At 43.4% G+C, this 25,915-nt stretch overlaps 1 protein-coding gene across 5 annotated transcripts in view; it reads left to right on the forward strand.

Annotated features, from left to right (window-relative positions):
* Window positions 1-25,915, forward strand: part of LOC121846957 (RING finger protein 44-like) — a 56,894-nt gene that overhangs the window by 2,453 nt on the left and 28,526 nt on the right. For 3 of the 5 annotated variants that reach the window (XM_042326148.1, XM_042326151.1, XM_042326150.1), the window contains 3 exons: window positions 18,901-19,085; window positions 22,659-22,890; window positions 23,326-23,493. In XM_042326148.1, the coding sequence (XP_042182082.1) occupies window positions 18,979-19,085; window positions 22,659-22,890; window positions 23,326-23,493 (507 nt within the window). In that variant the 5' untranslated portion in view covers window positions 18,901-18,978. Of the gene's footprint in view, window positions 1-11,496; window positions 11,690-18,900; window positions 19,086-22,658; window positions 22,891-23,325; window positions 23,494-25,915 lie in introns of those variants that run through there. The other 2 variants (XM_042326149.1, XM_042326152.1) reach the window with 2 other exon arrangements.

The raw sequence follows: 25,915 nt of genomic DNA on the forward strand, positions 1-25,915 counted from the left end.
TGAGAACACCTTTATTTAACTAGTTTAACCAGGTAGGCTAGTTGAGAACACCTTTATTTAACCTGGTAGGCTAGTTGAGAACACCTTTATTTAACCTGGTAGGTAGAGCTTTATTTAACCTGGTAGAGAACACCTTTATTTAACCAGGTAGGCTAGTTGAGAACACCTTTATTTAACCAGGTAGGCTAGTTGAGAACACCTTTATTTAACCTGGTAGGCTAGTTGAGAACACCTTTATTTAACCAGGTAGGCTAGTTGAGAACACCTTTATTTAACCTGGTAGGCTAGTTGAGAACACCTTTATTTAACCAGGTAGGCTAGTTGAGAACACCTTTATTTAACCTGTTAGGCCAGTTGAGAACAAGTTCTCATTTGCAACTGCGACCTGGCCAAGATAAAGCATAGCAGTGTGAACAGACAACACAGAGTTACACATGGAGTAAACAATATTTTTAAAAAAATTAACAAGTCAATAACACAGTAGAAAACAAGAGCAATGGCACCGTGATAAACTGCATCCAGTTTGCTGAGTAGAGTGTTGGAAGCCATTTTGTAGATGACATCGCCGAAGTCGAGGATCGGAAGGATAGTCAGTTTTACTAGGGCAAGTTTGGCGGCGTGAGTGAAGGAGGCTTTGTTGCGGAATAGAAAGCCGACTCTAGATTTGATTTTAGATTGGAGATGTTTGATATGAGTCTGGAAGGAGAGTTTACAGTCTAGCCAGACACCTAGGTACTTATAGATGTCCACATATTCTAGGTCGGAAACATCCAGGGTGGTGATGCTAGTCGGGCGTGCGGGTGCAGGCAGCGAACGGTTGAAAAGCATGCATTTGAGAGCAGTTGGAGGCCACGGAAGAAGTGTTGTATGGCATTGAAGCTCGTTTGGAGGTTAGATAGCACAGTGTCCAAGGACGGGCCGGAAGTATATAGAATGGTGTCGTCTGCATAGAGGTGGATCAGAGACTCACCGGCAGCAAGAGCAACATCATTGATGTATACAGAGAAAAGAGTCGGTCCGAGAATTGAACCCTGTGGCACCCCCATAGAGACTGCCAGAGGACCGGACAGCATGCCCTCCGATTTGACACACTGAACTCTGTCTGCAAAGTAGTTGGTGAACCAGGCAAGGCAGTCATCAGAAAAACCAAGGCTACTGAGTCTGCCAATAAGAATATGGTGATTGACAGAGTCGAAAGCCTTGGCAAGGTCGATGAAGACGGCTGAGATGGTCGAGATGGTCAGTGACCTGTTTGTTGACTTGGCTTTCGAAGACCTTAGATAGGCAGGGCAGGATGGATATAGGTCTGTAACAGTTTGCGTCCAGGGTGTCTCCCCCTTTGAAGAGGGGGATGACTGCGGCAGCTTTCCAATCCTTGGGGATCTCAGACGATATGAGAGGTTGAACAGGCTGGTAATAGGGGTTGCGACAATGGCGGCGGATAGTTTCAGAAATAGAGGGTCCAGGTTGTCAAGCCCAGCTGATTTGTACGGGTCCAGGTTTTGCAGCTCTTTCAAAACATCTGCTATCTGGATTTGGGTGAAGGAGAACCTGGAGAGGCTTGGGCGAGTAGCTGCGGGAGCTGTTGGCCGAGGTTGGCGTAGCCAGGAGGAAGGCATGGCCAGCTGTTGAGAAATGCTTGTTGAAGTTTTCGATAATCATGGATATATCGGTGGTGACTGTGTTACCTAGCCTCAGTGCAGTGGGCAGCTGGGAGGAGGTGCTCTTGTTCTCCATGGACTTCACAGTGTCCCAGAACTTTTTGGAGTTAGAGCTACAGGATGCAAATTTCTGCCTGAAGAAGCTGGCCTTTCTTTCCTGACTGACTGCGTGTATTGGTTCCTGACTTCCCTGAACAGTTGCATATCGCGGGGACTATTCGATGCTATTGCAGTCCGCCACAGGATGTTTTTGTGCTGGTCGAGGGCAGTCCGGTCTGGAGTGAACCAAGGGCTATATCTGTTCTTAGTTCTGCATTTTTTGAACGGAACATGCGTATCTAAAATGGTGCGAGTGTCGTGATTTCGGAAAAACTGAATGTATAGAGCTAGTTTTCCACATACCAACTTAATATGTCCGAACTCAGAATCAAATATGGTTCACAAAATAACATGGTCGCTGTGGTAGAATGTTTATTTTGATTGGTGATTTTCTGCATTTATCAGAGTGCCATCAGGTAGCCTGATCTCAGATGTCTCCATGTAAACATCATTATTAGGGAAATCGCAAAGCGATTATTATATCAATCTGACTTTCTACAAATATATCATTATTGTGTGCATGTAACCATACTCAAGACTTTGAAACACTTTTTACATACCCACAGCAAGTCGTGTTATAACAAATCAAGGCCCCGTTCCTGACAATTAAGCCCTAATTTGGCCTTCCAGAGTTGCATGTGTTACCTAATTGGCTAAGAGGCCAGAGTCCTCTGTGGGGCCAGAGTCCTCTGTGGGGCCAGAGTCCTCTGTGGGGCCAGAGTCCTCTGTGGGGCCAGAGTCCTCTGTGGGGCCAGAGTCTTCTGTGGGGCCAGAGTCCTCTGTGGGGCCAGAGTCCTCTGTGGGGTCACATAGAATACTGTATGCTATCACTTGTGAGGAAACTACAGACTAGGCTACACATGGCCTACAGTGCTATCTGTTGGATAGGATAAACAGAGTTTAGTGTTGTCTCAGACTGGTCTCATGATAGACGTAACATAGTTCATTTAAATCCGGGACTCTCAAATTAGTATGATATGTTACGTTTTGGTATGATTACATAAGATATAAGGGAAACGTAAAAGAAGGCTGAATGGGCGGGCGTGTAACGCAAACGTTGAGCAACCCGAAGGTTGCATGTTGGAATCTCATCACGGATCATTTTTAGCTAATTAGCAACTACTTACTACTTTTTTTAAATTTTCTTGCAACTTTGCAAGTACTTATGTTAGTTAACTGTTCCCCTAACCTTAACCCTTTTAGTTACCCCTTGACTAACCCTAATCTTAACCATAATCTTAACTCCTAACCCCTAGTGCTAGCTAACGTTAGCCACCTAGCAAACATTAGCCACCTAGCAAACGTTAGCCACATATTATATGTTTTTGCAAATTCGTTCCTGTATATAAAAATATATACTTTTTACTAGGCCTAGGCTACATGTCAAGTCATTTTGGTTACGAGTCATAAACCAGCATACTGTCTCAGTTGTGCTGCATGCATGCACAAGTATATGTTGGAGAGAAAAAAAAAATACACATTGTGTATCAATGTTACTGTATGTGACTTCTTGTAGTCAGTGTTACGGGACAAGTACAAATCAAAATCAAATGTTATTTGTCACATGCTTTTATAAACAACAGGTGTTGACTAACAGTGAAATACTTCCTGATGGGTCCTTCCCAAACAGAGAGGAAAAGAGAAATAACACCAGGAATAAATGCACGAGTAGCAATAACATTGGCTAAATGAACGGGGTACCAGCACCGAGTCGACGTGCAGGGGTTAAGAGGTCATTGGAGGTAGATAAAGTGACTAGGTAACAGGACAGATTAATGAACCGTAACAGCTGCGGTATGTGACGAGTCAAAAGAGTGTAGAAAGGATCAATGCAGATAGTCCGGGTAGCTATTGGTTAACTATTTTAACTATTTAGCAATCTTAAGGCTTGGCGGTAGAAGCTGTTTTTAGGTTCCTGTTGGTTCCAGACTTGGTCCATCGGTACAGCTTGGCGTGCGGTAGCAGAGAGAACAGTCTATGACTTGGGTGGCTGGAGTCTTTGACCATTTTTAGGGCCTCTTCTGACAGTTTCTCTACTGTTCATGAAGGGAAATGACAGACTGGTTCCCTAAGGCTGTCTGGTTTAGAGGGAGAGAATGTAACTGGCTGAGATCCCATAGAGAGAGTTACTAGTAGAAAGTACATAGAATGACAGAGGGGCAATCTGAATTTAACTACTCTCATATAACTAGACAGAGCTATAGAGCCAAGCACTGGACATCCATATCACACATTTTAAAGTAAAAAAAAAAATCATAATAATGTATTAATCCTGGATTGCCCCTTTAACAAAATGTAGTGAACGTTGTCATCTGTCAGTAGAATTGTTGTCTGAAGCAGAATGTATGTGTACTCTCTCCCCCCCCTCCCATATGGTTTAGGTTCCATCTGCCTTGTTGTGACTAGTTTACACGTGAGACTATAAAATGTGGGACATGAAACAACAGGCAGAGTAGCCAGCAGTTGGCGGCAATTGCCAGTGTTTTATATATTTTTTAAATCTTTGTTTGCCTTCTGTCTGGGCAAAGGTGATAGACTTATAGTGATATTGCTCTAAGCTGTCTAAGCTACAGAGTGTTACACCAGATCATGGGATTTAACCAAATATTATTTTGGTATCCATTACTGGGAGTAACAGGATAGGTACTGTTTGGTGTAAAATGTTTGACCAACCTTAGCTTGGCTTCAGCGACACTACCGTCGTCCTCGATTCGTGGAAACAGGAGTCTCATAACATGTCTGTATCCAAGTACAGGGGGGTTTTAAAAAAAAAATGCTGTTAAAATAAATATTATTTTTTTGCTCCATGAAGTAATCCAACAACGTGTACGCCACCATCTTGTCTATTTCAAGTCTTCTGTCAAGTCTAGATCTATCTGTGATTGATTAGTTATGTGCAGCATCATAGCCTGATGTTAACTAGCAGGCTGTGCTAACATGAATAACCTACTAGCAGGCTGTGCTAACATGACTAACCCTAGCAGGCTGTGCTAACATGACTAACCCTAGCAGGCTGTGCCAACATGACTAACCTAGCAGGCTGTGCCAACATGACTAACCTAGCAGGCTGTGCCAACATGACTAACCTAGCAGGCTGTGCCAACATGACTAACCTAGCAGGCTGTGCCAACATGACTAACCTAGCAGGCTGTGCCAACATGACTAACCTAGCAGGCTGTGCCAACATGACTAACCTACTAGCAGGCTGTGCCAACATGAATAACCTACTAGCAGGCTGTGCCAACATGAATAACCTACTAGCAGGCTGTGCCAACATGAATAACCTACTAGCAGGCTGTGCTAACATGAATAACCTACTAGCAGGCTGTGCCAACATGAATAACCTACTAGCAGGCTGTGCTAACATGAATAACCTACTAGCAGGCTGTGCCATGAATAACCTACTAGCAGGCTGTGCCAACATGAATAAAGCAGGCTGTGCTAACATGACTAACCTAGCAGGCTGTGCCAACATGAATAACCTAGCAGGCTGTGCTAACATGAATAACCCTAGCAGGCTGTGCTAACATGACTAGCAGGCTGTGCCAACATGACTAACCTAGCAGGCTGTGCCAACATGACTAACCTAGCAGGCTGTGCCAACATGACTAACCTACTAGCAGGCTGTGCTAACATGACTAACCTAGCAGGCTGTGCTAACATGACTAACCCTAGCAGGCTGTGCTAACATGAATAACCTACTAGCAGGCTGTGCTAACATGAATAACCTACTAGCAGGCTGTGCCAACATGAATAACCTACTAGCAGGCTGTGCCAACATGAATAACCTACTAGCAGGCTGTGCCAACATGAATAACCTACTAGCAGGCTGTGCTAACATGAATAACCTACTAGCAGGCTGTGCTAACATGACTAACCTAGCAGGCTGTGCTAACATGACTAACCTAGCAGGCTGTGCTAACATGAATAACCTATTAGCAGGCTGTGCTAACATGAATAACCTACTAGCAGGCTGTGCTAACATGAATAAACCTAGCAGGCTGTGCCAACATAAATATCCTACTAGCAGGCTGTGATAACATGAATAACCTACTAGCAGGCTGTGATAACATGATAACCTACTAGCAGGCTGTGATAACATGAATAACCTACTAGCAGGCTGTGATAACATGAATAACCTACTAGCAGGCTGTGCCAACATGAATAACCTACTAGCAGGCTGTGCCAACATGAATAACCTACTAGCAGGCTGTGCCAACATGAATAACCTACTAGCAGGCTGTGCCAACATGAATAACCTACTAGCAGGCTGTGCCAACATGAATAACCTACTAGCAGGCTGTGCCAACATGAATAACCTACTAGCAGGCTGTGCCAACATGAATAACCTACTAGCAGGCTGTGCTAACATGACTAACCTAGCAGGCTGTGCTAACATGAATAACCTACTAGCAGGCTGTGCTAACATGAATAACCTACTAGCAGGCTGTGCTAACATGAATAACCTATTAGCAGGCTGTGCTAACATGACTAACCTAGCAGGCTGTGCCAACATGACTAACCTAGCAGGCTGTGCCAACATGACTAACCTACTAGCAGGCTGTGCTAACATGACTAACCCTAGCAGGCTGTGCTAACATGACTAACCCTAGCAGGCTGTGCTAACATGACTAACCCTAGCAGGCTGTGCTAACATGAATAACCCTAGCAGGCTGTGCCTAACATGAATAACCTACTAGCAGGCTGTGCCAACATGAATAACCTACTAGCAGGCTGTGCCAACATGAATAACCTACTAGCAGGCTGTGCCAACATGAATAACCTACTAGCAGGCAACATGAATAACCTACTAGCAGGCTGTGCCAACATGAATAACCTACTAGCAGGCTGTGCTAACATGACTAACCTAGCAGGCTGTGCTAACATGAATAACCCTAGCAGGCTGTGCTAACATGAATAACCTACTAGCAGGCTGTGCTAACATGAATAACCTACTAGCAGGCTGTGCCAACATGAATAACCTACTAGCAGGCTGTGCCAACATGTGAATAACCTACTAGCAGGCTGTGCCAACATGAATAACCTACTAGCAGGCTGTGCCAACATGAATAACCTACTAGCAGGCTGTGCTAACATGAATAACCATGAATAACTAGCAGGCTGTGCCAACATGAATAACCTACTAGCAGGCTGTGCCAACATGAATAACCTACTAGCAGGCTGTGCCAACATGAATAACCTACTAGCAGGCTGTGCTAACATGACTAACCTAGCAGGCTGTGCTAACATGAATAACCTACTAGCAGGCTGTGCTAACATGAATAACCTACTAGCAGGCTGTGCTGAATAACCTACTAGCAGGCTGTGCTAACATGAATAACCTACTAGCAGGCTGCTAGCAGGCTGTGCCAACATGAATAACCCAAGCATGAATAACCTACTAGCAGGCTGTGCCAACATGACTAACCTACTAGCAGGCTGTGCTAACATGACTAACCTAGCAGGCTGTGCTAACATGAATAACCTACTAGCAGGCTGTGCTAACATGAATAACCTACTAGCAGGCTGTGCTAACATGAATAACCTACTAGCAGGCTGTGCTAACATGAATAACCTACTAGCAGGCTGTGCTAACATGAATAACCTACTAGCAGGCTGTGATAACATGAATAACCTACTAGCAGGCTGTGCTAACATGAATAACCCTAGCAGGCTGTGCTAACATGAATAACCTACTAGCAGGCTGTGCTAACATGAATAACCTACTAGCAGGCTGTGCTAACATGTAGCAGGCTGTGCTAACATGTCTAACCTAGCAGGCTGTGCTAACATGAATAACCTACTAGCAGGCTGTGATAACATGAATAACCTACTAGCAGGCTGTGATAACCTAACCTACTAGCAGGCTGTGCTAACATGACTAACCCTAGCAGGCTGTGCTAACATGAATAACCTACTAGCAGGCTGATAACATGAATAACCTAACATGAATAACCTACTAGCAGGCTGTGCTAACATGAATAACCTACTAGCAGGCTGTGCTAACATGACTAACCTAGCAGGCTGTGCTAACATGACTAACCTAGCAGGCTGTGCTAACATGACTAACCTAGCAGGCTGTGCTAACATGACTAACCTAGCAGGCTGTGCTAACATGACTAACCTACAGGCAGGCTGTGCTAACATGACTAACCTAGCAGGCTGTGCTAACATGACTAACCCTAGCAGGCTGTGCTAACATGAATAACCTACTAGCAGGCTGTGCCAACATGAATAACCTACTAGCAGGCTGTGCCAACATGAATAACCTACTAGCAGGCTGTGCCAACATGAATAACCTACTAGCAGGCTGTGCCAACATGAATAACCTACTAGCAGGCTGTGCCAACATGAATAACCTACTAGCAGGCTGTGCCAACATGAATAACCTACTAGCAGGCTGTGCCAACATGAATAACCTACTAGCAGGCTGTGCCAACATGAATAACCTACTAGCAGGCTGTGCCAACATGAATAACCTACTAGCAGGCTGTGCCAACATGACTAACTAACTACCATGGGAAGGCAGGGGGGAGGCTATATTGGTCTGATTACTAAATACCCACTGCACTACTTTAAAAAAAAAAAAAGTGTTTATATTTAGGTTTTTCAAACTTCCTGTGGCTATAGTTACATGCTACCTCAAGACTATTGAGTGGTATTCATTAGGAACCAAACGGACACCTGACAGGTGTGGCATATCAAGAATCAGATTAAACAGTATGATCATTACACAGGTGCACCTTGTGCTGGGACAAAAGGCCACTAAAATGTGCAGTTTTGTCACACAACACAATGCCACAGATCAAATGTATTTATATAGCCCTTCGTACATCAGCTGATATCTTAAAGTGCTGTACAGAAACCCAGCCTAAAACCCCAAACGGCAAGCAATGCAGGTGTTGAAGCAAGTTGGCTAGGAAAAACTCCCTAGAAAGGCCAAAACCTAGGAAGAAACGTAGAGAGGAACCAGGCTATGAGGGGTGGCCAGTCCTCTTCTGGCTGTGCCGGGTGGAGATTATAACAGAACATGGCCAAGATGTTCAAATGTTCATAAATGACCAGCATGGTCAAATAGGTCTGGGACAGGTAGCACGTGAACAGGTCAGGATTCCATAGCCGTAGGCAGAACAGTTGAAACAAGGAGTCATCATGCCAAGTAGTCCTGAGGCATGGTCCTAGGACTCAGGTCCTCCAAGAGAGAGAAAAAAAGAGAGAATTAGAGAAAGCATACCTAATAAGGACACAGGACACCGGATAAGACAGGAGAAGAACTCCAGATGTAACAAACTGACCCTAGCCCCCCAACACAAACTACTGCAGCATAAATACTGGAGGCTGAGACAGGAGGGGTCAGGAGACACTGTGGCCCCATCCGATGATTCCCCCGGACAGGGCCAAACAGGAAGGATATAACCCCACCCACTTTGCCAAAGCACAGCCCCCACACCACTAGAGGGATATCTTCAACCACCAACTTACCATCCTGAGACAAGGCTGAGTATAGCCCACAAAGATCTCCGCCACGGCACAACCCAAGGGGGGGCGCCAACCCAGACAGGAAGATCACATCAGTGACTCAACCCACTCAAGTGATGCACCCCTCCTAGGGACCGCATGAAAGAGCACCAGTAAGCCAGTGACTCAGCCCCTGTAATAGGGTTAGAGGCAGAGAATCCCAGTGGAGAGAGGGGAACCATCCAGGTAGAGACAGCAAGGGCGGTTCGTTGCTCCAGAGTCTTTCCGTTCACCTTCCCACTCCTGGGCCAGACTACACTCAATCATATGACCCACTGAAGAGATGAGTCTTCAGTAAAGACTTAAAGGTTGAGACCGAGTTTGTGTCTCTCACATGGGTAGGCAGACCATTCCATAAAAACGGAGCTCTATAGGAGAAAGCCCTGCCTCCAGCTGTTTACTTAGAAATTCTAAGGACAATTAGGAGGCCTGTGTCTTGTGACCGTAGCGTACGTGTAGGTATGTACGGCAGGACCAAATCAGAGAGATGGGTAGGAGCAAGCCCATGTAATGCTTTGTAGGTTAGCAGTAAAACCTTGAAATCAGCCCTTGCCTTGACAGGAAGCCAGTGTAGGGAGGCTAGCACTGGAGAAATATGATCAAATCTTTTGGTTCTAGTCAGGATTCTAGTAGCCGTATTTAGCACTAACTGAAGTTTATTTAGTGCTTTATCCAGGTAGCCGGAAAGTAGAGCATTGCAGTAGTCTAACCTAGAAGTAACAAAAGCATGGATACATTTTTCTGTATCATTTTTGGACAGAATGTTTCTGATTTTTCAGATGTTTTGAGCGCGAGTGAAATTGGCATGCTGACTGCAGGAATGTCCACCAGAACTTTTGCCAGATAATTTAATTAATTTCTCTACCATAAGCCGCCTTCATCATTTTAGAGAACTTGGCAGTATGTCCAACCTGCTTCACAACCGCAGATCATGTGTATGGCGTCATGTGGGCGAGCGGTTTGCTGATGTCAATGTTGTGAACAGAATGCCCCATGGTGGCGGTGTGGTTATGTAATTGGCGGGCGGCAGGCATAAGCTACGGACAACGATCACTTGCATTTCATTGATGGCAATTTGAGTGCACAAAAATACCGTGACTCAATCCTGAGGCCCATTTTTTTTTAAGGTACCTGTGACCAACATATGCATATTTGTATTCCCAGTCATGTTAAATCCAAAGATTATGGTCTCGTGAATTTATTTCAATTGACTTATTTCCTCATATGAATTGTAACTCAGTCAAATAAATGAAATTGTTTCCTATTGCGTTTATATATTTGTTCAGTATATTTTAGATCTGTTTTTTTGGGGGGGGGGGACCAATCACTATACTTTCAAATCACTAAAACCAGATAGAAACGGTGGAGAAGTGAGAATCAACCTACATTTAGTGTTTCTTGTCCGGACCGAGTGGCGCTGTGCTACAGGCATCACTTACAGACTCGGGTTCGATCCCGGGCTGTATCACAACCAGCCGTGATCGGGAGTCCCATAGGGCGGTGCACAATTGGCCCAGAGTCGTCCGGGTTAGGGGAGGGTTCGGCCGTCATTGTAAATAAGAATTTGGTCTTCACTGACTTGCCTGGTTAAATAAATAACAATAATCACCTAAATGGAAGCTAGACAGTCAGGGAGCATGGTAAATTTCCAAAACAATGGATAGAGGACATTCAGTGCAGTCCTCCAGACCTCTAGAAGACCAAATGCACCACAGGGGCAAAATTAGTTTGACAACGCTGGTTCTAGTCCTTTTTACAAGCTGTGCTTGGTTGAGTTGCTTAATTTAATCTGTTCAGCATCAAAGCTGTATCTGTGTCGGGTCTGTATGGTTTCTTGAATTTATTGTATTTGTGATCACGGATTCACATCCTCACAGGATGTATGTAGATATAAATAATAATTGGTTTCAGGCACGTCTGTTGTTTGTGATTTGGTGTTTTTAACACTAGCGCAGGAGAGAGGTGTGGCTTCATCAACAACAACTAACTACAACCTTTTCTTATTGAATGTTACCAATACATTTATCGGAAATTAATCATTCTAAACTAAGTAGTTTTATTCTTGTTTATATGTATAAATAAAAAATGTTTTATTATTAAATGTTATATATATAACATTTGCTATTTTATATATATATAAACATTATTTTATATATTTTATTTCTTTAGAATGATGGATGGACTATGAAAATAGCCTATATCTACTAGCATAACAACACAGCCAACGTTAACCAGGAGGCAGCTCGCTAAGCTAAAGAGGTCTATCTGCCCTTTTGTCGTCGCAGCTGAAACGTCAGACACCAAGGGCACCTGTCAAACTTGAAAACGACTCTGCATTTGCACTCCCCATCTCATAGCTAACATAACCTCAGGTCGTGCATCCCTCGTCTTTCGATTTGAGACTAAAGCAAGTAAGCTAAAGATGTCTAGCTAGTTCTGCATGCTCAGTTAGCTAAAAGGAAAACATGATTAGCTAACCTGGCTACAGTTACCTAGCTCGCTAATCATGTGTTCCTTTTATGCATTTAGCTATTGATGATAGCTAGGATATTTTTGAAATATGAATTGAAAAGCTTGATATTATTTTGTGCATGTGTTGCACACTGTAAAACTGTGGCTGACGGTGGATGGCTACCTCCTTGGCTTATAACGGCTAGCTAGCTCCTGTGTCCATTGCAAGCCATGCCTTTTGTGCTTTTTGAGGCTAAATGCGTTAGCATCACGGAATATCAGCAATGCAACTTGAAACTAAAATAGAAGTGTAACGTTAGATGCTTTATCGATGCATGCCTGTCTTATTGAAGTGTGAAACAAATCTATTATTGCTACTTATTTAGCAAGCTAACTCCTCGTCCTTTGTTGTTGCTTTGTTTCTCTCTGAGCACATGGCTTTTCTTGTTTTTGTTTCAGTTAGATACAGCGCCCCCTATTTACAAGCTGATGATGTCAAATAGTCCCAACATTTCTTTGGCTGCGTTTTATACCGACAGTCCAATTTACTTTTTTTGTTACTAATTGGTCTTTTGACTAATCGTATCAGCTCTGAAAAAGATCTGGTGTGAAAAAATCGGTCTTGGCCAAAGGACCATTCAGTGGAAGAAATATCAGAATGGGCTGCCTGTGTCCATTAACATTTTTGGAAAAATTTTTTTACCTTTTATTTAACTAGGCAATTCAGTTAAGAACAAATTCTTATTTACCATGACGATAAATGCATTGCAACTTGCACATCTCGCTAGATAGCTATACGTTTGTATATAGCAGATGCTTTTATCCAGAGCGATTTAAGTTAGTACAGAATTATTTTTCAGTCGGATAGAAAGTTAATTACATCTTAAATTAAAGGCCTAGTGCAGTCAAAATCCATTTTTCCTCCGTGTTTTATCTCATATTGTACAACAGATGATGAAACTTAACACTGTAAAAGTGTGACAAGTGTTATATATCCAGATAGTTGCAGGTTTGGATGCGCGTGAGTTTCTGCTTTCCATGGTGACATCACCATGCGGTAAATGAGTTAATAGACCAATAACAAAGAGTTCCAAACCTCTCTGCCAATAACAGCTAGTGTTCAGTTTTACCCCTCCCCACTCAGACCACTCCCAGACAGTCCTAGCAAAAATCTTGTTGAGAAATAGTTGTTTGCTTAAACTATTTTTGCCCGTTTTTTAAAAATGGAAATGTATTACAGTAAGGTACTAAATTGTTACCCAGAAACGAGTTGATATAATGCAGTAAGATATGCAGTCGGTATAGAAAGTCACCACCCTCTTTCAATATGTTCACTTTCTGTTGCTTTACAGCCTGAAAGGATAACGCATACCATCTCACTTTTTTACAGCTTTATTTACACACAGTGACCCACAATATCCCAAGTGGGATTTTTAAAAAATCATTTTTTAATTTATTTTTTACTCTGAAAACTAAAAGCGAACACAAAGAATGCCACCCCTGCAGCGAAGGGCGCCACCCCTGAGCGCCACGCTTGCAGCGAAGGGCGCCACGCCTGAGCGCCACGCCTGCAGCGAAGGGCGCCACGCCTGAGCGCCACGCCTGCAGCGAAGGGCGCCACGCCTGAGCGCCACGCCTGCAGCGAAGGGCGCCACGCCTGTAGCGAAGGGTGCCACCCCTGAGCGCCACGCCTGCAGCGAAGGGCGCCACCCCTGTAGCGAAGGGCGCCACCCCTGTAGCGAAGGGCGCCACGCCTGCAGTAAAGCACGGCGGGGGCAGCATCCTGTTGTGAGGGTGTTTCTCTTCAACAGGGACTGGAACGCTTGTCAGGATATAAGGGAAAATGGACAGTTGAGAGAAAAAAAACAGATTCTTGAGGAGAACCTGCAGCCCTCGGCCAGGAAGTTGAAGATGGTTCACGTCTCAACATGACAATGACCTAAAGCATATACCTATAACATATTGAAAGGGGGGTGGTGACTTTCTATATCCACTGTTTATATTACAGTAAGGTACTTAATTGTTACCCAGAAATCATTTGATACAGTGGGGCAAAAAAGTATTTAGTCAGCCACCAATTGTGCAAGTTCTCCCACTTAAAAAAGATGAGAGGCCTGTAATTTTCATCATAGGTACACTTCAACTATGACAGACAAAATGAGGAAAAAAAATCCAGAAAATCACATTGTAGGATTTTTATGAATTTATTTGCAAATTATGGTGGAAAATAAGTATTTGTCATATATACGCTACATGACCAAAAGTATGTGGACACTTGCTCGTCGAACATCTCATTCTAAAATCATAGGCATTAATATAGATTTGGGCAACCCCCTTTTGTTGCGATAACAGCCTCCACTCTTCTGGGAAGGCTTTCCACTAGATGTTGGAATATTGCTGCTATAACAGCCTCCACTCTTCTGGGAAGGCTTTCCACTAGATGTTGGAACATTGCTGCTATAACAGCCTCTACTCTTCTGGGAAGGCTTTCCACTAGATGTTGGAACATTGCTGCTATAACAGCCTCCACTCTTCTGGGAAGGCTTTCCACTAGATGTTGGAACATTGCTGCTATAACAGCCTCCACTCTTCTGGGAAGGCTTTCCACTAGATGTTGGAACATTGCTGTGGGGACTTCCATTCAGCCACAAACATTAGTGAGGTCGACCACTGATGTTGGGCGATTAAGGCCTGGCTCGCAGTCAGCATTCCAATTAATCTCAAAGGTGTTCAGGGATCTGTGCAGTCCAGTCATGGTCTTCCACACTGATTTTGACAAACCATTTCTGTATGGACTTCGCTTTGTGCACGGAGGCATTGTTATGCTGAAACAGGAAAGGGCTTTCCCCAGACTGTTGCCACAAATTTGGAAGCACAGAATAATCTAGAATGTCATTGTATGCTGTAGCGTTAGGATTTCCTTTCACTGTAACTAAGGGGCCTAGCTCAAACCATGAAAAACAGCTCCAGACCGTTATCCCTCCACCAAACCTTACAGTTAGCACTACGCCAAACCCAGATTTGTCCGTCGGACTGCCAGATGGTGAAGCGTGATTCATCACTCCAGAGAAGGCGATTCCACTGTTCCAATGGTGGCGAGCTTTACACCACTCCAGCCGACGCTTGGCATTGCACATGGTGATCATAGGCTTGTGTGCGACCTGCTCAGCCATGGAAACCCATTTAAGGAAGCTCCCGACAAACAGTTATTGTGCTGACATTGCTTCCAGAGGCATTTTGGAGCTCGGTAGTGAGTGTTGCAACTGAGGATAGATGATTATTTGTGCTTCAGCACTCGGCGGTACTGTTCTGTTAGCTTGTGTGGCCTGCCACTTTGCCACAGAGCCGTTGTTGCTCCTATACGTTTCCACTTCACAACAACAGCACTTACAGTTGACCGGGCCGGTCTAGCAGGGGAGAAATTTGACGAACTGACTGTTGAATAGGTGGCAACCCATGACGGTGCCACGTTGAAAGTCACTGAGCTCTTCAGTAAGGCCATTCTACTGCCAATGTTTGTCTATGGAGATTGCGTGGTTGTGTGCTCAATTTTTATACACCTGTCAGCAATGGCTGATATAGCCAAATCCACTAATCCACTATTTTGAAGGTGTCCACATACTTTGGTGTATATCTTTTTATTTTATTTGACCTTTTTATTTAACTAGGCAAGTCAGTTAAGAACAAATTCTTATTTACAATGACGGCCTAGGAACAGTGGGTTAACTGCCTGTTCAGGGGCAGAACGACCAATTTTTACCTTGTCAGCTCGGGGATTCGATCTAGCAACCTTTCGGTTACTGGCCCAACTCTCTAACCACTCGGCTACCCGTATTCAGACCCCTTCCCTTTTTCCACATTTCGTTACATTACAGCTCTATTCTATAATGGATGAAATCAAAATTCCTTAGTCTACACACCCATTATGACAAAGTGAAAACAGGTTTTTAGATTTTTGTTGTTGTTGCAATTGTATTAAAAAAGAAACAGATTACTTATGTAAACAAGGTTTCAGACTCTTTGCTATGCGACTCAAAATGGTTCTCAGGTGCATCCTGTTTCCATTGATCATTCTTGATGTTTCTACAACTTGGAGTCAACCTGTGCTAAATTCAATTGATTGGTCATGACTTGGAAAGGCACACACCTGTCTTTATTAGTTCCCAAAGTCGTCAGAGCAAAAACCTAGCCGTGAAGTCGAAGGATTGTCCGTAGCGTTTCTTAGACAGGATTGTGTCGAGGCACAGATCTGGGGAAGGGTACCAAAACATTTCAGCATTGAAGGTCCCTAAGAACACAGTGGCCTCCATCATTCGTAAATGGAAGAAGTTTGGAACCACCAAGACTCTTCCTAGAGCTGGTCACCCGGCCAAAGCAATCGGGGGAGAAGGGCCTTGGTCAGGGAGGTGACTAAGAACCAAATGGTCACTCTGACAGAGCTCCAGAGTTCCTCTGTGGAGACGGTTGTCCTTCTGGAAGGTTCTCCCATCTCTTTAGCACTCCACCAATCAGTCCTTTTATGGTCGAGTGGCCAGACAGAAGCCACTCATCAGTAAAAGGCACATGACAGCCCGCTTGGAGTTTGCCAAAAGGCACCTAAAGGACTCTGACCATAAGAAACAAGATTCTCTGGTCTGATGAAACCAAGATTGAACTCTTTAGCCTGAATGCCAAGCGTCACGTCTGGAGGAAACCTGGCACCATCCCTACGGTGTAGAATGGTGGTAGCAGCATCATGCTGTGTGGATGTTTTTCAGCGGCAGGGACTGGGAGACCATTCATGGGAAAGATGACCAGAGCAAAGAACATCTCTGGAGAGACCTGAAAATAGCTGTGCAGCGACGCTCCCCATACATCCTGACTGCACTTGAGAGGATCTGTAGAGAAGAATGGGAGAAACTCCCCAAATACAGGTGTGCCAAGCTTGTGGCATCATACCCAAGAAGACTGGAGGCTGTTATCGCTGCCAAAGGTGCTTCAACAAAGTACTGAGTAAAGGGTCTGAATACTTATTTAAATGTGATATTTCAGTATATATATATATTTTTAATATACATTTGCAACAATGTTTGCTTTGTCATCATGGTGTATTTTGTGTATGAATAAATAAATTCAATCAATTTTAGAATAAGGCTGTAATGTAACAAAGTGTGAATAGTTTTCGAATGCACCGTATAGTGTAATACGTTAATACATTTCAAATCAACCTCAGTTTTGAATATCCAGGCTAGAATTTGTATTTATCATGGATCCTCATTAGTTCCTGACAAAGCAGCAGCTACTCTTCCTGAGGTTTATTATGGATCCCCATTAGTTCCTGCCAAGGCAGCAGCTACTCTTCCCGGGGTCCAGCAAAATTAAGGTAGTTTATACAATTTTAAAACATTTGTGTGCCCTCAGGCCCCTACTTCACCACTACCACATATCTACAGTACTAAATCCATGTGTATGTATAATGCGTGTGTTATCGTATGTTTGTGTGTGTGTGTACGCATGTGTCTGCCAATGTTTGTGTTGCTTCACAGTTCCTGCTGTTTCATAAGGTGTGTTTTTATCTGTTTTTTCAAATCTAATTTTACTGCTTGCATCAGTTACTTGATGTGGAATAGAGTTCCATGTAGTCATGGCTCTATATAGTACTGTGTGCCTCCACATAGTCTGTTCTGGACTTGGGGACTGTGAAGAGACCTCTGGTGGCATGTCTTGTGGGGTATGCATGGGTGTCCGAGCTGTGTGCCAGTAGTTTAAACAGACAGCTCGGTGCATTCATGTCAATACTTCTCACAAATACAAGTAGTGATGAAGTCAATCTCTCCTCCACGTTCAGCCAGGACAGATTGACATATGCATATTATGCATGCATATTATTAATATTAGCTCTCTGTGCAGATCCAGGGGCCAGCCGTGCTTTCCTGTTCTGAGCCAATTGCAATTTTCCTAAGTCCTCTTTTGTGGCACCTGACCACACGACTGAACAGTAGTCAAGGTGCAACAAAACTAGGGCCTGTAGGACCTGCCTTGTTGACAGTGTGTTAAGAGCATCTCTTTATTATAGACAGACTGCTCCCTATCTTAGGTACTACTGCATCAAAATGTTTTGACCATGACCGTTTACAATCCAGGGTTACTCCAAGCAGTTTAATCACCTCAACTTGCTCAATTTCCACATTATTTATTACAATATTTAGTTGAGGTTTAGTGAGTGTTTTGTTCCAAATACAATGCATTTAGTTTTAGAAATATTTAGGGCTAACTAATTCCTTGCCACCCACTCTGAAACTAACTGCAGCTCTTTGTTGAGTGTTGCAGTCATTTCAGTCGCTGTAGTAGCTGACGTGTATAGTGTTGAGTCATCCGCATACATAGACACACTGGCTTTACTTAGTCAGTGGCATGTCATGAGTAAAAAAAAAGAAGAAAAAAAAAGGAAGGGGCCTAAACAGCTACCCTGGGGAATTCCTGATTATAACTGGATTATAATTGATATGATTTAGCTAAAGAACACCCTCTGAGCTCTGTTACAGGTAACTCTTTATCCACATTATAGCAGGGGGTATAAAGCCATAAAACACAAGTTTTTCCAGCAGCAGACTATGATCAATAATATCAAAAGCTGCACTGAAGTCTTACAAAATATCCCCCACAATCATTTTATCATCAATTTCTCTCAGCCAATCATCAGTCATTTGTGTAAGTGCTGTGCTTGTTTCATGTCCTTCCCTATCAGCGTGCTGAAATTCTATTGTCAATTTGTTTACTGTGAAATAGCATTGTATCTGGTCAAACAATTTTTTCCCAGAGGTTTACTAAGGGTTGGTAACAGGCTGATTGGTCGGCTATTTGAGCCTGTAAAGAGGGCTTTACTATTCTTAGGTAGCAGAATGACTTTAGCTTCCCTCCAGGCCTGAGGGCACACACTTTCTAGTAGGCTTAAATGTAAGATGTGGCAAATAGGAGTGGGAATATTGTCACACACTTTCTAGTAAATAGGAGTGGCGATATCGTCTGCTATTATCCTCAGTAATATTCTAGATTGTCAGACCCGCCTGGCTTGTCATTGTTGATAGACAACAATAACTTTTGACCAGGGCCTGTAGGGTAGTGTACTATATAGGGAGAATGGTGCTAGTGAAGTGTGGTTAAGTTAGTTTTAATGATGTTTCATTTTCAGGGTAAAGACAGAGGTTAGACGCCACAAGTGCCTCCAGCACCCCTGCTCTCCTTTTCGTCGGTCCCCACGACGTCACCAATGCGACCATGGGAAATAGCAGTGACTAGGCGGCCACCGACAGCCCCCTTGAACCAGAGGAGGTTCCTAGGAGAGCCCTGCAACACCCCAGTGCACCTCAGGAGAAGGTGAATAGTACTCCCTTCAGTACTTGGATGTGTTCCAAATGGCACCCTATATAGTACACTACCCTATAGGCCCTGGTCAAAAGTAGTGCACTATAAAGGGAATAGGTTGCCATTTTGGGAAGCGGAGCCCTTTTTTTGTTTAATCAGCTGTCATCATGCGACGACGGGCCATCTATCCTGAGGTTTCCTGTATAGTGTGTTCTGGTCTACTACATACGGTTTTGGAATCATTTGTGCTGTATTCAAGAACCAAATGCCCAAACAGCACTTATTTGAATGTATTTGATTTTTTACATGAACTGAAGAATAGCAGAATTAATTTTTTAAGTATTTGTATCAAAAAAATAAAAATAAAAAATAATGACAATTGTCTTAAGTACAGTTGAAGTCAGAAGTTTACAGACACTTAGGTTGGAGTCATTAAAACAAGTTTTTCAACCACTCCACAAATTTCTTGTTAATCTTGATGCTACCCATCCCGGATCCGGGATCGTGACTACGGCTCAAGCTCATTAGCATAACGCAAAATGTGAAAAAATATTCTTAGACATATTTAACCTCCACACCTACACAAGTCCAATAGCTCAAATGAAAGATAAACACCTTGTTCATCTACCCAGCAAGTCAGATTTCTAAAATGTTTTACGGCGAAAACATAGCACACATTTATATTAGACCACCACCGAAACAAAATGCAAGCGGCGGCCATTTTGTCCCAGAAAATATAAAATTTAAAAGTAGGATTATTCACTAACCTTTTGAAAATCTTCATCAGATGACAGTAATATTACATGTTACACAGTACATTTTTTTTTTTCAATAATATGCCATTAATATCCATAAATCTCTGTTTACAATGACGACATTTCAAAAAATGCTACTCAAAATGTCCGGAGAAATTATGATAGCTCGGACAGATAACGTCAGATAACAAGCAATAAACATGACTAAATATACATGTTCTACATATAGTTACAAAGATACACTTCTTCTTAATACAACCGCTGTGTTACATTTATTTTTAACGTTACAGAATTTGTTCACTAGTCTATGCTATGAGTCGGCGCTCAGATATTAGCAGTGTCTCCTCTACGTTTGGAGTCCACAGAAACCCAAAATAACCACATAAATATTCCCTTACCTTTGATGTTCTTCGATCAGAAGACGTAGAAGGAGTCATACTTACCCAATACATCGTTTGGTTTCAAGTTGTGCGTCTTTGTATTAGCATATGCTAACAGCTTCAGCTGAAATGCACCCAAAATAACTTCTGCTCCTTCTGGTCCCGCACTCTTGCGCAATCAAACTTCAAAATTACATATTATATGTTGACTAAACTGGTCAAACTAAGTGCAGAATCGAGCAAAATGATGTTTTTATCATGTAAAACAATGATCATCGCGAACAAACGAACCGGCTTCAACTGGTGTCTATTGGAAAAGAACGTTCCCCAAATCGGCCGCGCGCAATAGAGTGCATGTATGTGAGAGTGAACCGGGCATTTTCGCCCGCCAAAGGATGAGGGAGCGCGAAATTCAAACAATGAACGTGCCAATTGAAAGCAGACATCGCGCTGAACAAATACATACTGTTCCCAGATCGGTAGCTGCCTGGGAAGGGTCAAAGTTGACCCAACTTTTCTCTTGACAAGAGAGAGTTTGGGAGAAAGGCTGCCCTGAGAGTTCTGCTTTACATACAGACATAATTTAAACGGTTTTAGAAACTTTAGAGTGTTTTCTATTCAATAATTATTATTATATGCATATATTAGCAATTTTGGAAAAAAATATTTTCAGTTTACTATGGGCACGCACTTCCTCCAACGGGGCAGTATTGAGCCATAAGCTCAAGAGGTTAACAAACTATAGTTTTGGCAAGTCGGTTAGGACATCTACTTTGTGCATGACACAAGTAATTTTTCCAACAATTGTTTACAGGCAGATTATTTAATTTATAATATCACAATTCCAGTGGGTCAAAGGTTTACATGCACTAAGTTGACTGTGCCTTTAAAGAGCTTGGAAAATTCCAGAAAATTATGTCATTGCTTTAGAAGCTTCTGATAGGCTCATTGACATCATTTGAGTCAATTGGAGGTGTACCTATGGATGTATTTCAAAGCCTACCTTCAAACTCAGTGCCTCTTTGCTTGACATCATGGGAAAATCAAAAGAAATCAACCAAGACCTCAGATAAACTGTAGACCTCCACAAGTCTGGTTCATCCTTGGAAGAAATTTCCAAACGCCTGAAGGTACCACGTTCATCTGTACAAACAATAGTATGCAAGTATAAACACCATGGGACCACGCAGCCGTCATACCGCTCAGGAAGGAAATGTGTTCTGTCTCCTAGAGATGAACGTACTTTGGTGCGGAAAGTGCAAATCAATCCCAGAACAACAGCAAAGGACCTTGTGAAGATGCTGGAAGAACCCGGTACAAAAGTATCTATATCCACAGTAAAAATGAGTCCTATATCGACATAACCTGAAAGGTCACTCAGCAAGGAAGAAGCCACTGCTCCAAAACCACCATTAAAAAGCCAGACTACGGTTTGCAACTGCACATGGGGACAAAGATCGTACTTTTTGGAGAAATGTCCTCTGGTCTGATGAAACAAAAATATAATTGTTTGGCCATAATGGCCATCGTTATGTTTGGAGGAAAAAGGGGGAGGCTTGCAGGCCGAGAACACCATCCCAACCGTGAAGCACGGGGGTGGAAGCATCATGTTGTGGGGGTGCTTTGCTGCAGGAGGGACCGGTGCAATTCACAAAATAGATGGCATCATGAGGCAGGAAAATTATGTGGATATATTGAAGCAACATCTCAAGACATCAGTCACAAAGTTAAAGCTTGGTCGCAAATGGGTCTTCCAAATGGACAATGGCCCCAAGCTTACTTTCAAAGTAGTAGCAAAATGCCTTAAGGACAACAAAGTCAAGGTATTGGAGTGGCCATCACAAAGCCCTGACCTCAATCTTATGGAAAATTTGAGGGCAGAACTGAAAAAGCATGTGCGAGCAAGGAGGCCTACAAACCTGACTCAGTTACACCAGCTGTGGGCCAAAATTCACCCAACTTATTGTGGGAAGTTTGTGGAAGGCTACCCAAAACGTTTTACCCGAGTCAAACAATTTAAAAAGGCAATGCTACCAAATACTAATTGAGTGTATGTAAACTTCTGACCCACTGGGAATGTGATGAAAGAAATAAAAGCTGAAATAAATCATTCTCTCTACTATTATTCTGACATTTCACATTCTTAAAATAAAGTGGTGATCCTAACTGACCTAAGACAGGGAATTGTTTCTTGGATGAATTGTGAAAAAAACCCTGATTTTTAAATATATTTGGCTCAGGTGTATGTAAAGTTCCAACTTCAACTGTACATCCTAAATGGATCGTGTTAATTGTCCACGCACGGTCTTCTTGATGTGTCATGCTTACTTGTGGTTCCGGAAACAAAGAAATACGAAAAGGAGACCACTATGTCCTTCGGATTCTAGCTGTTGTTTCGGAACCTGGTATGCCTGGTGTATCATGGATGTGCTCACTTGATGTTCCTGCAGCCCATCAGTGACACGACAGTGGGGGATTCGAGACCGACCGGTCGTACTGCACGACTCCTCGCTCCAGGATGAGAACTTCCACCACCCTCTCTTCTCCCAGCAACATCAGCAGGTTCTTTTAGATGAGGCCAGACAGTACAGCCACGCCAGTACCCCGCCCCGCATGCTCCACCCTGCCGCACACCCACCTCGGCATCAACAGACCCCCATCATGGTGGAGCTACACGACCAGGTGCGTAGGTACACACCACTGTAGTAGTGGGGGACTGAAGATTAAAAAGGTGATGTCCGGGATGGGCCTCAGGCGCCTTTTTCATTACTATCAAATCAAAATCAAATCAAATTTATTTATATAGCCCTTCGTACATCAGCTGATATCTCAAAGTGCTGTACAGAAACCCAGCCTAAAACCCCAAACAGCAAGCAATGCAGGTGTAGAAGCACGGTGGCTAGGAAAAACTCCCTAGTGTCTATTGTAGTCTAGCTAATTTGAAATTCACGCTGGGTTAAGATCAGGGCCGGTTGTGGGGGTATTTATGCCGTCCATTAGGTTTTATGGTACCGTGAGCTTTTTGGAGAAAGAACCGATGTGATACGCAGAACAGTCTTCACAATTAGACTTTAAAAAAAAAATGGTCTGAATTACTGTTTTCTCTCTTGTACCAAGATGCACCAGGAATCCGTTCCGATCTCTTACACTGTTACCACGGTGACGACGCACGGTTTCCCCATCCACACCGGGCAACCTCTCCCAGGGTGCAACAGTCAGCAGCTCCCAGCATGCTCGGTAATGTTCAGCGGACAGCTCTCTCTGCTCTGCTGCCTTCCTCCTCCTGTGAGTTTGAAAAGGAAGAGCTGGAATGTCAGTGACGTCCATGTCAGCAACGCACCATACCCACTGTTAACACACCACTTCCTACTGTTAACACACCATACCCACTGTTAACACACCACTTCCCACTGTTAACACACCACTTCCTACTGTTAACACACCTCTTCCTCCTACCCACTGTTAACACACCACTTCCTATGCACCATACCCACTGTTAACACACCTCTTCCTATGCACCATACCCACTGTTAACACACCTCTTCCTATGCACCTACCCACTGTTAACACACCACTTCCTACTGTTAACACACCTCTTCCTATGCACCATACCCACTGTTAACACACCTCTTCCTACTGTTAACACACTCTTCCTATGCACCATACCCACTGTTAACACACCATACCCACTGTTAACACACCTCTTCCTACGCACCATACCCACTGTTAACACACCTCTTCCACACCATACCCACTGTTAACACACCTCTTCCTACGCACCATACCCACTGTTAACACACCACTTTACGCACCTACCCACTGTTAACACACCATTCCCACTGTTAACACACCACTTCCTACTGTTAACACACCACTTCCTACTGTTAACACACCTCTTCCTATGCACCATACCCACTGTTAACACACCACTTCCTATGCACCATACCCACTGTTAACACACCTTCCTATGCACCATACCCACTGTTAACACACCTCTTCCTACGCACCATACCCACTGTTAACACACCATACCCACTGTTAACACACCACTTCCTATGCACCATACCCACTGTTAACACACCTCTTCCTACGCACCATACCCACTGTTAACACACCATACCCACTGTTAACACACCTCTTCCTATGCACCATACCCACTGTTAACACACCACTTCCTATGCACCATACCCACTGTTAACACACCTCTTCCTACGCACCATACCCACCCACCTCTTCCTATGCACCATACCCACTGTTAACACCTCTTCCTACGCACCATACCCACTGTTAACACACCCTTCCTATGCACCATACCCACTGTTAACACACCACTTCCTACGCACCTACCCACTGTTGAACACCTCTTCCTACGCACCATACCCACTGTTAACACACCTCTTCCTATGCACCATACCCACTGTTGATACACCTCTTCCTACGCACCATACCCACTGTTAACACACCTCTGTTAATACACCATACCCACTGTTAACACACCTCTTCCTACACACCATACCCACTGTTAACACACCACTTCCTACACACCATACCCACTGTTAACACACCACTTCCTACACACCATACCCACTGTTAACACACCTCTTCCTATGCACCATACCCACTGTTAACACACCTCTTCCTACGCACCATACCCACTGTTAACACACCATACCCACTGTTAACACACCTCTTCCTCCATACCCACTGCACCATACCCACTGTTAACACACCTCTTCCTATGCACCATACCCACTGTTAACGCACCATACCCACTGTTGACACACCTCTTCCTACGCACCATACCCACTGTTGATACACCACTTCCTACACACCATACCCACTGTTGATACACCACTTCCTACGCACCATACCCACTGTTGATACACCACTTCCTACACACCATACCCACTGTTGATACACCATACCCACCATACCCACTGTTGATACACCACTTCCTACGCACCATACCCACTGTTGATACACCTCTTCCTACGCACCATACCCACTGTTGACACACCTCTTCCTACGCACCATACCCACTGTTGATACACCACTTCCTACACACCATACCCACTGTTGATACACCACTTCCTACGCACCATACCCACTGTTGATACACCACTTCCTACACACCATACCCACTGTTGATACACCATACCACTTCAGTCGTGCTCACTGTCGATGTAGCACTCCTACCAACACTGCTTCTTTCTCATGCTGTTTAGCAGCACATCATTGCATCTGTGCTGTGGACATATTCACTCCTGCTCAGGTGTTTGTGTAGAGTAAGGATTGGCCATATTTGGCTGGTAATACTCATAGAACCGACAAGGTAAACATCTGTCGTTCTGCACCCTAAACTGACTTGCCTAGTTAAATAAAGGTTAAATAAGATAAAATAATAATAAAAAATATATTTTTTAAATTATATACAGGCGGGTAACCCACTGTTCTCCGGGAGGCCGTCATTGTAAATAAGAATTTGTTCTTAAACTGACTTGCCTAGTTAAATAAAGGTAAAATAAAATAAACAAATGTAATAAAAAATTCATAGATTGCTTATAATCCATAGATGATTATTTTCTTATTGGTTTGACTTATGTAGAATTGGTTTCTTGAATTGCCAGTCTTGTTCTGTTAAACACTTTTTTACTACCATTTTGTTTTTAACAGTGTGTTCTGTCTGTTTTTTCTCTCTCTCTATTTT

The sequence above is a fragment of the Oncorhynchus tshawytscha genome, linkage group LG08, assembly GCF_018296145.1.
Source record: "Oncorhynchus tshawytscha isolate Ot180627B linkage group LG08, Otsh_v2.0, whole genome shotgun sequence".
NCBI lineage: Eukaryota > Metazoa > Chordata > Actinopteri > Salmoniformes > Salmonidae > Oncorhynchus > Oncorhynchus tshawytscha.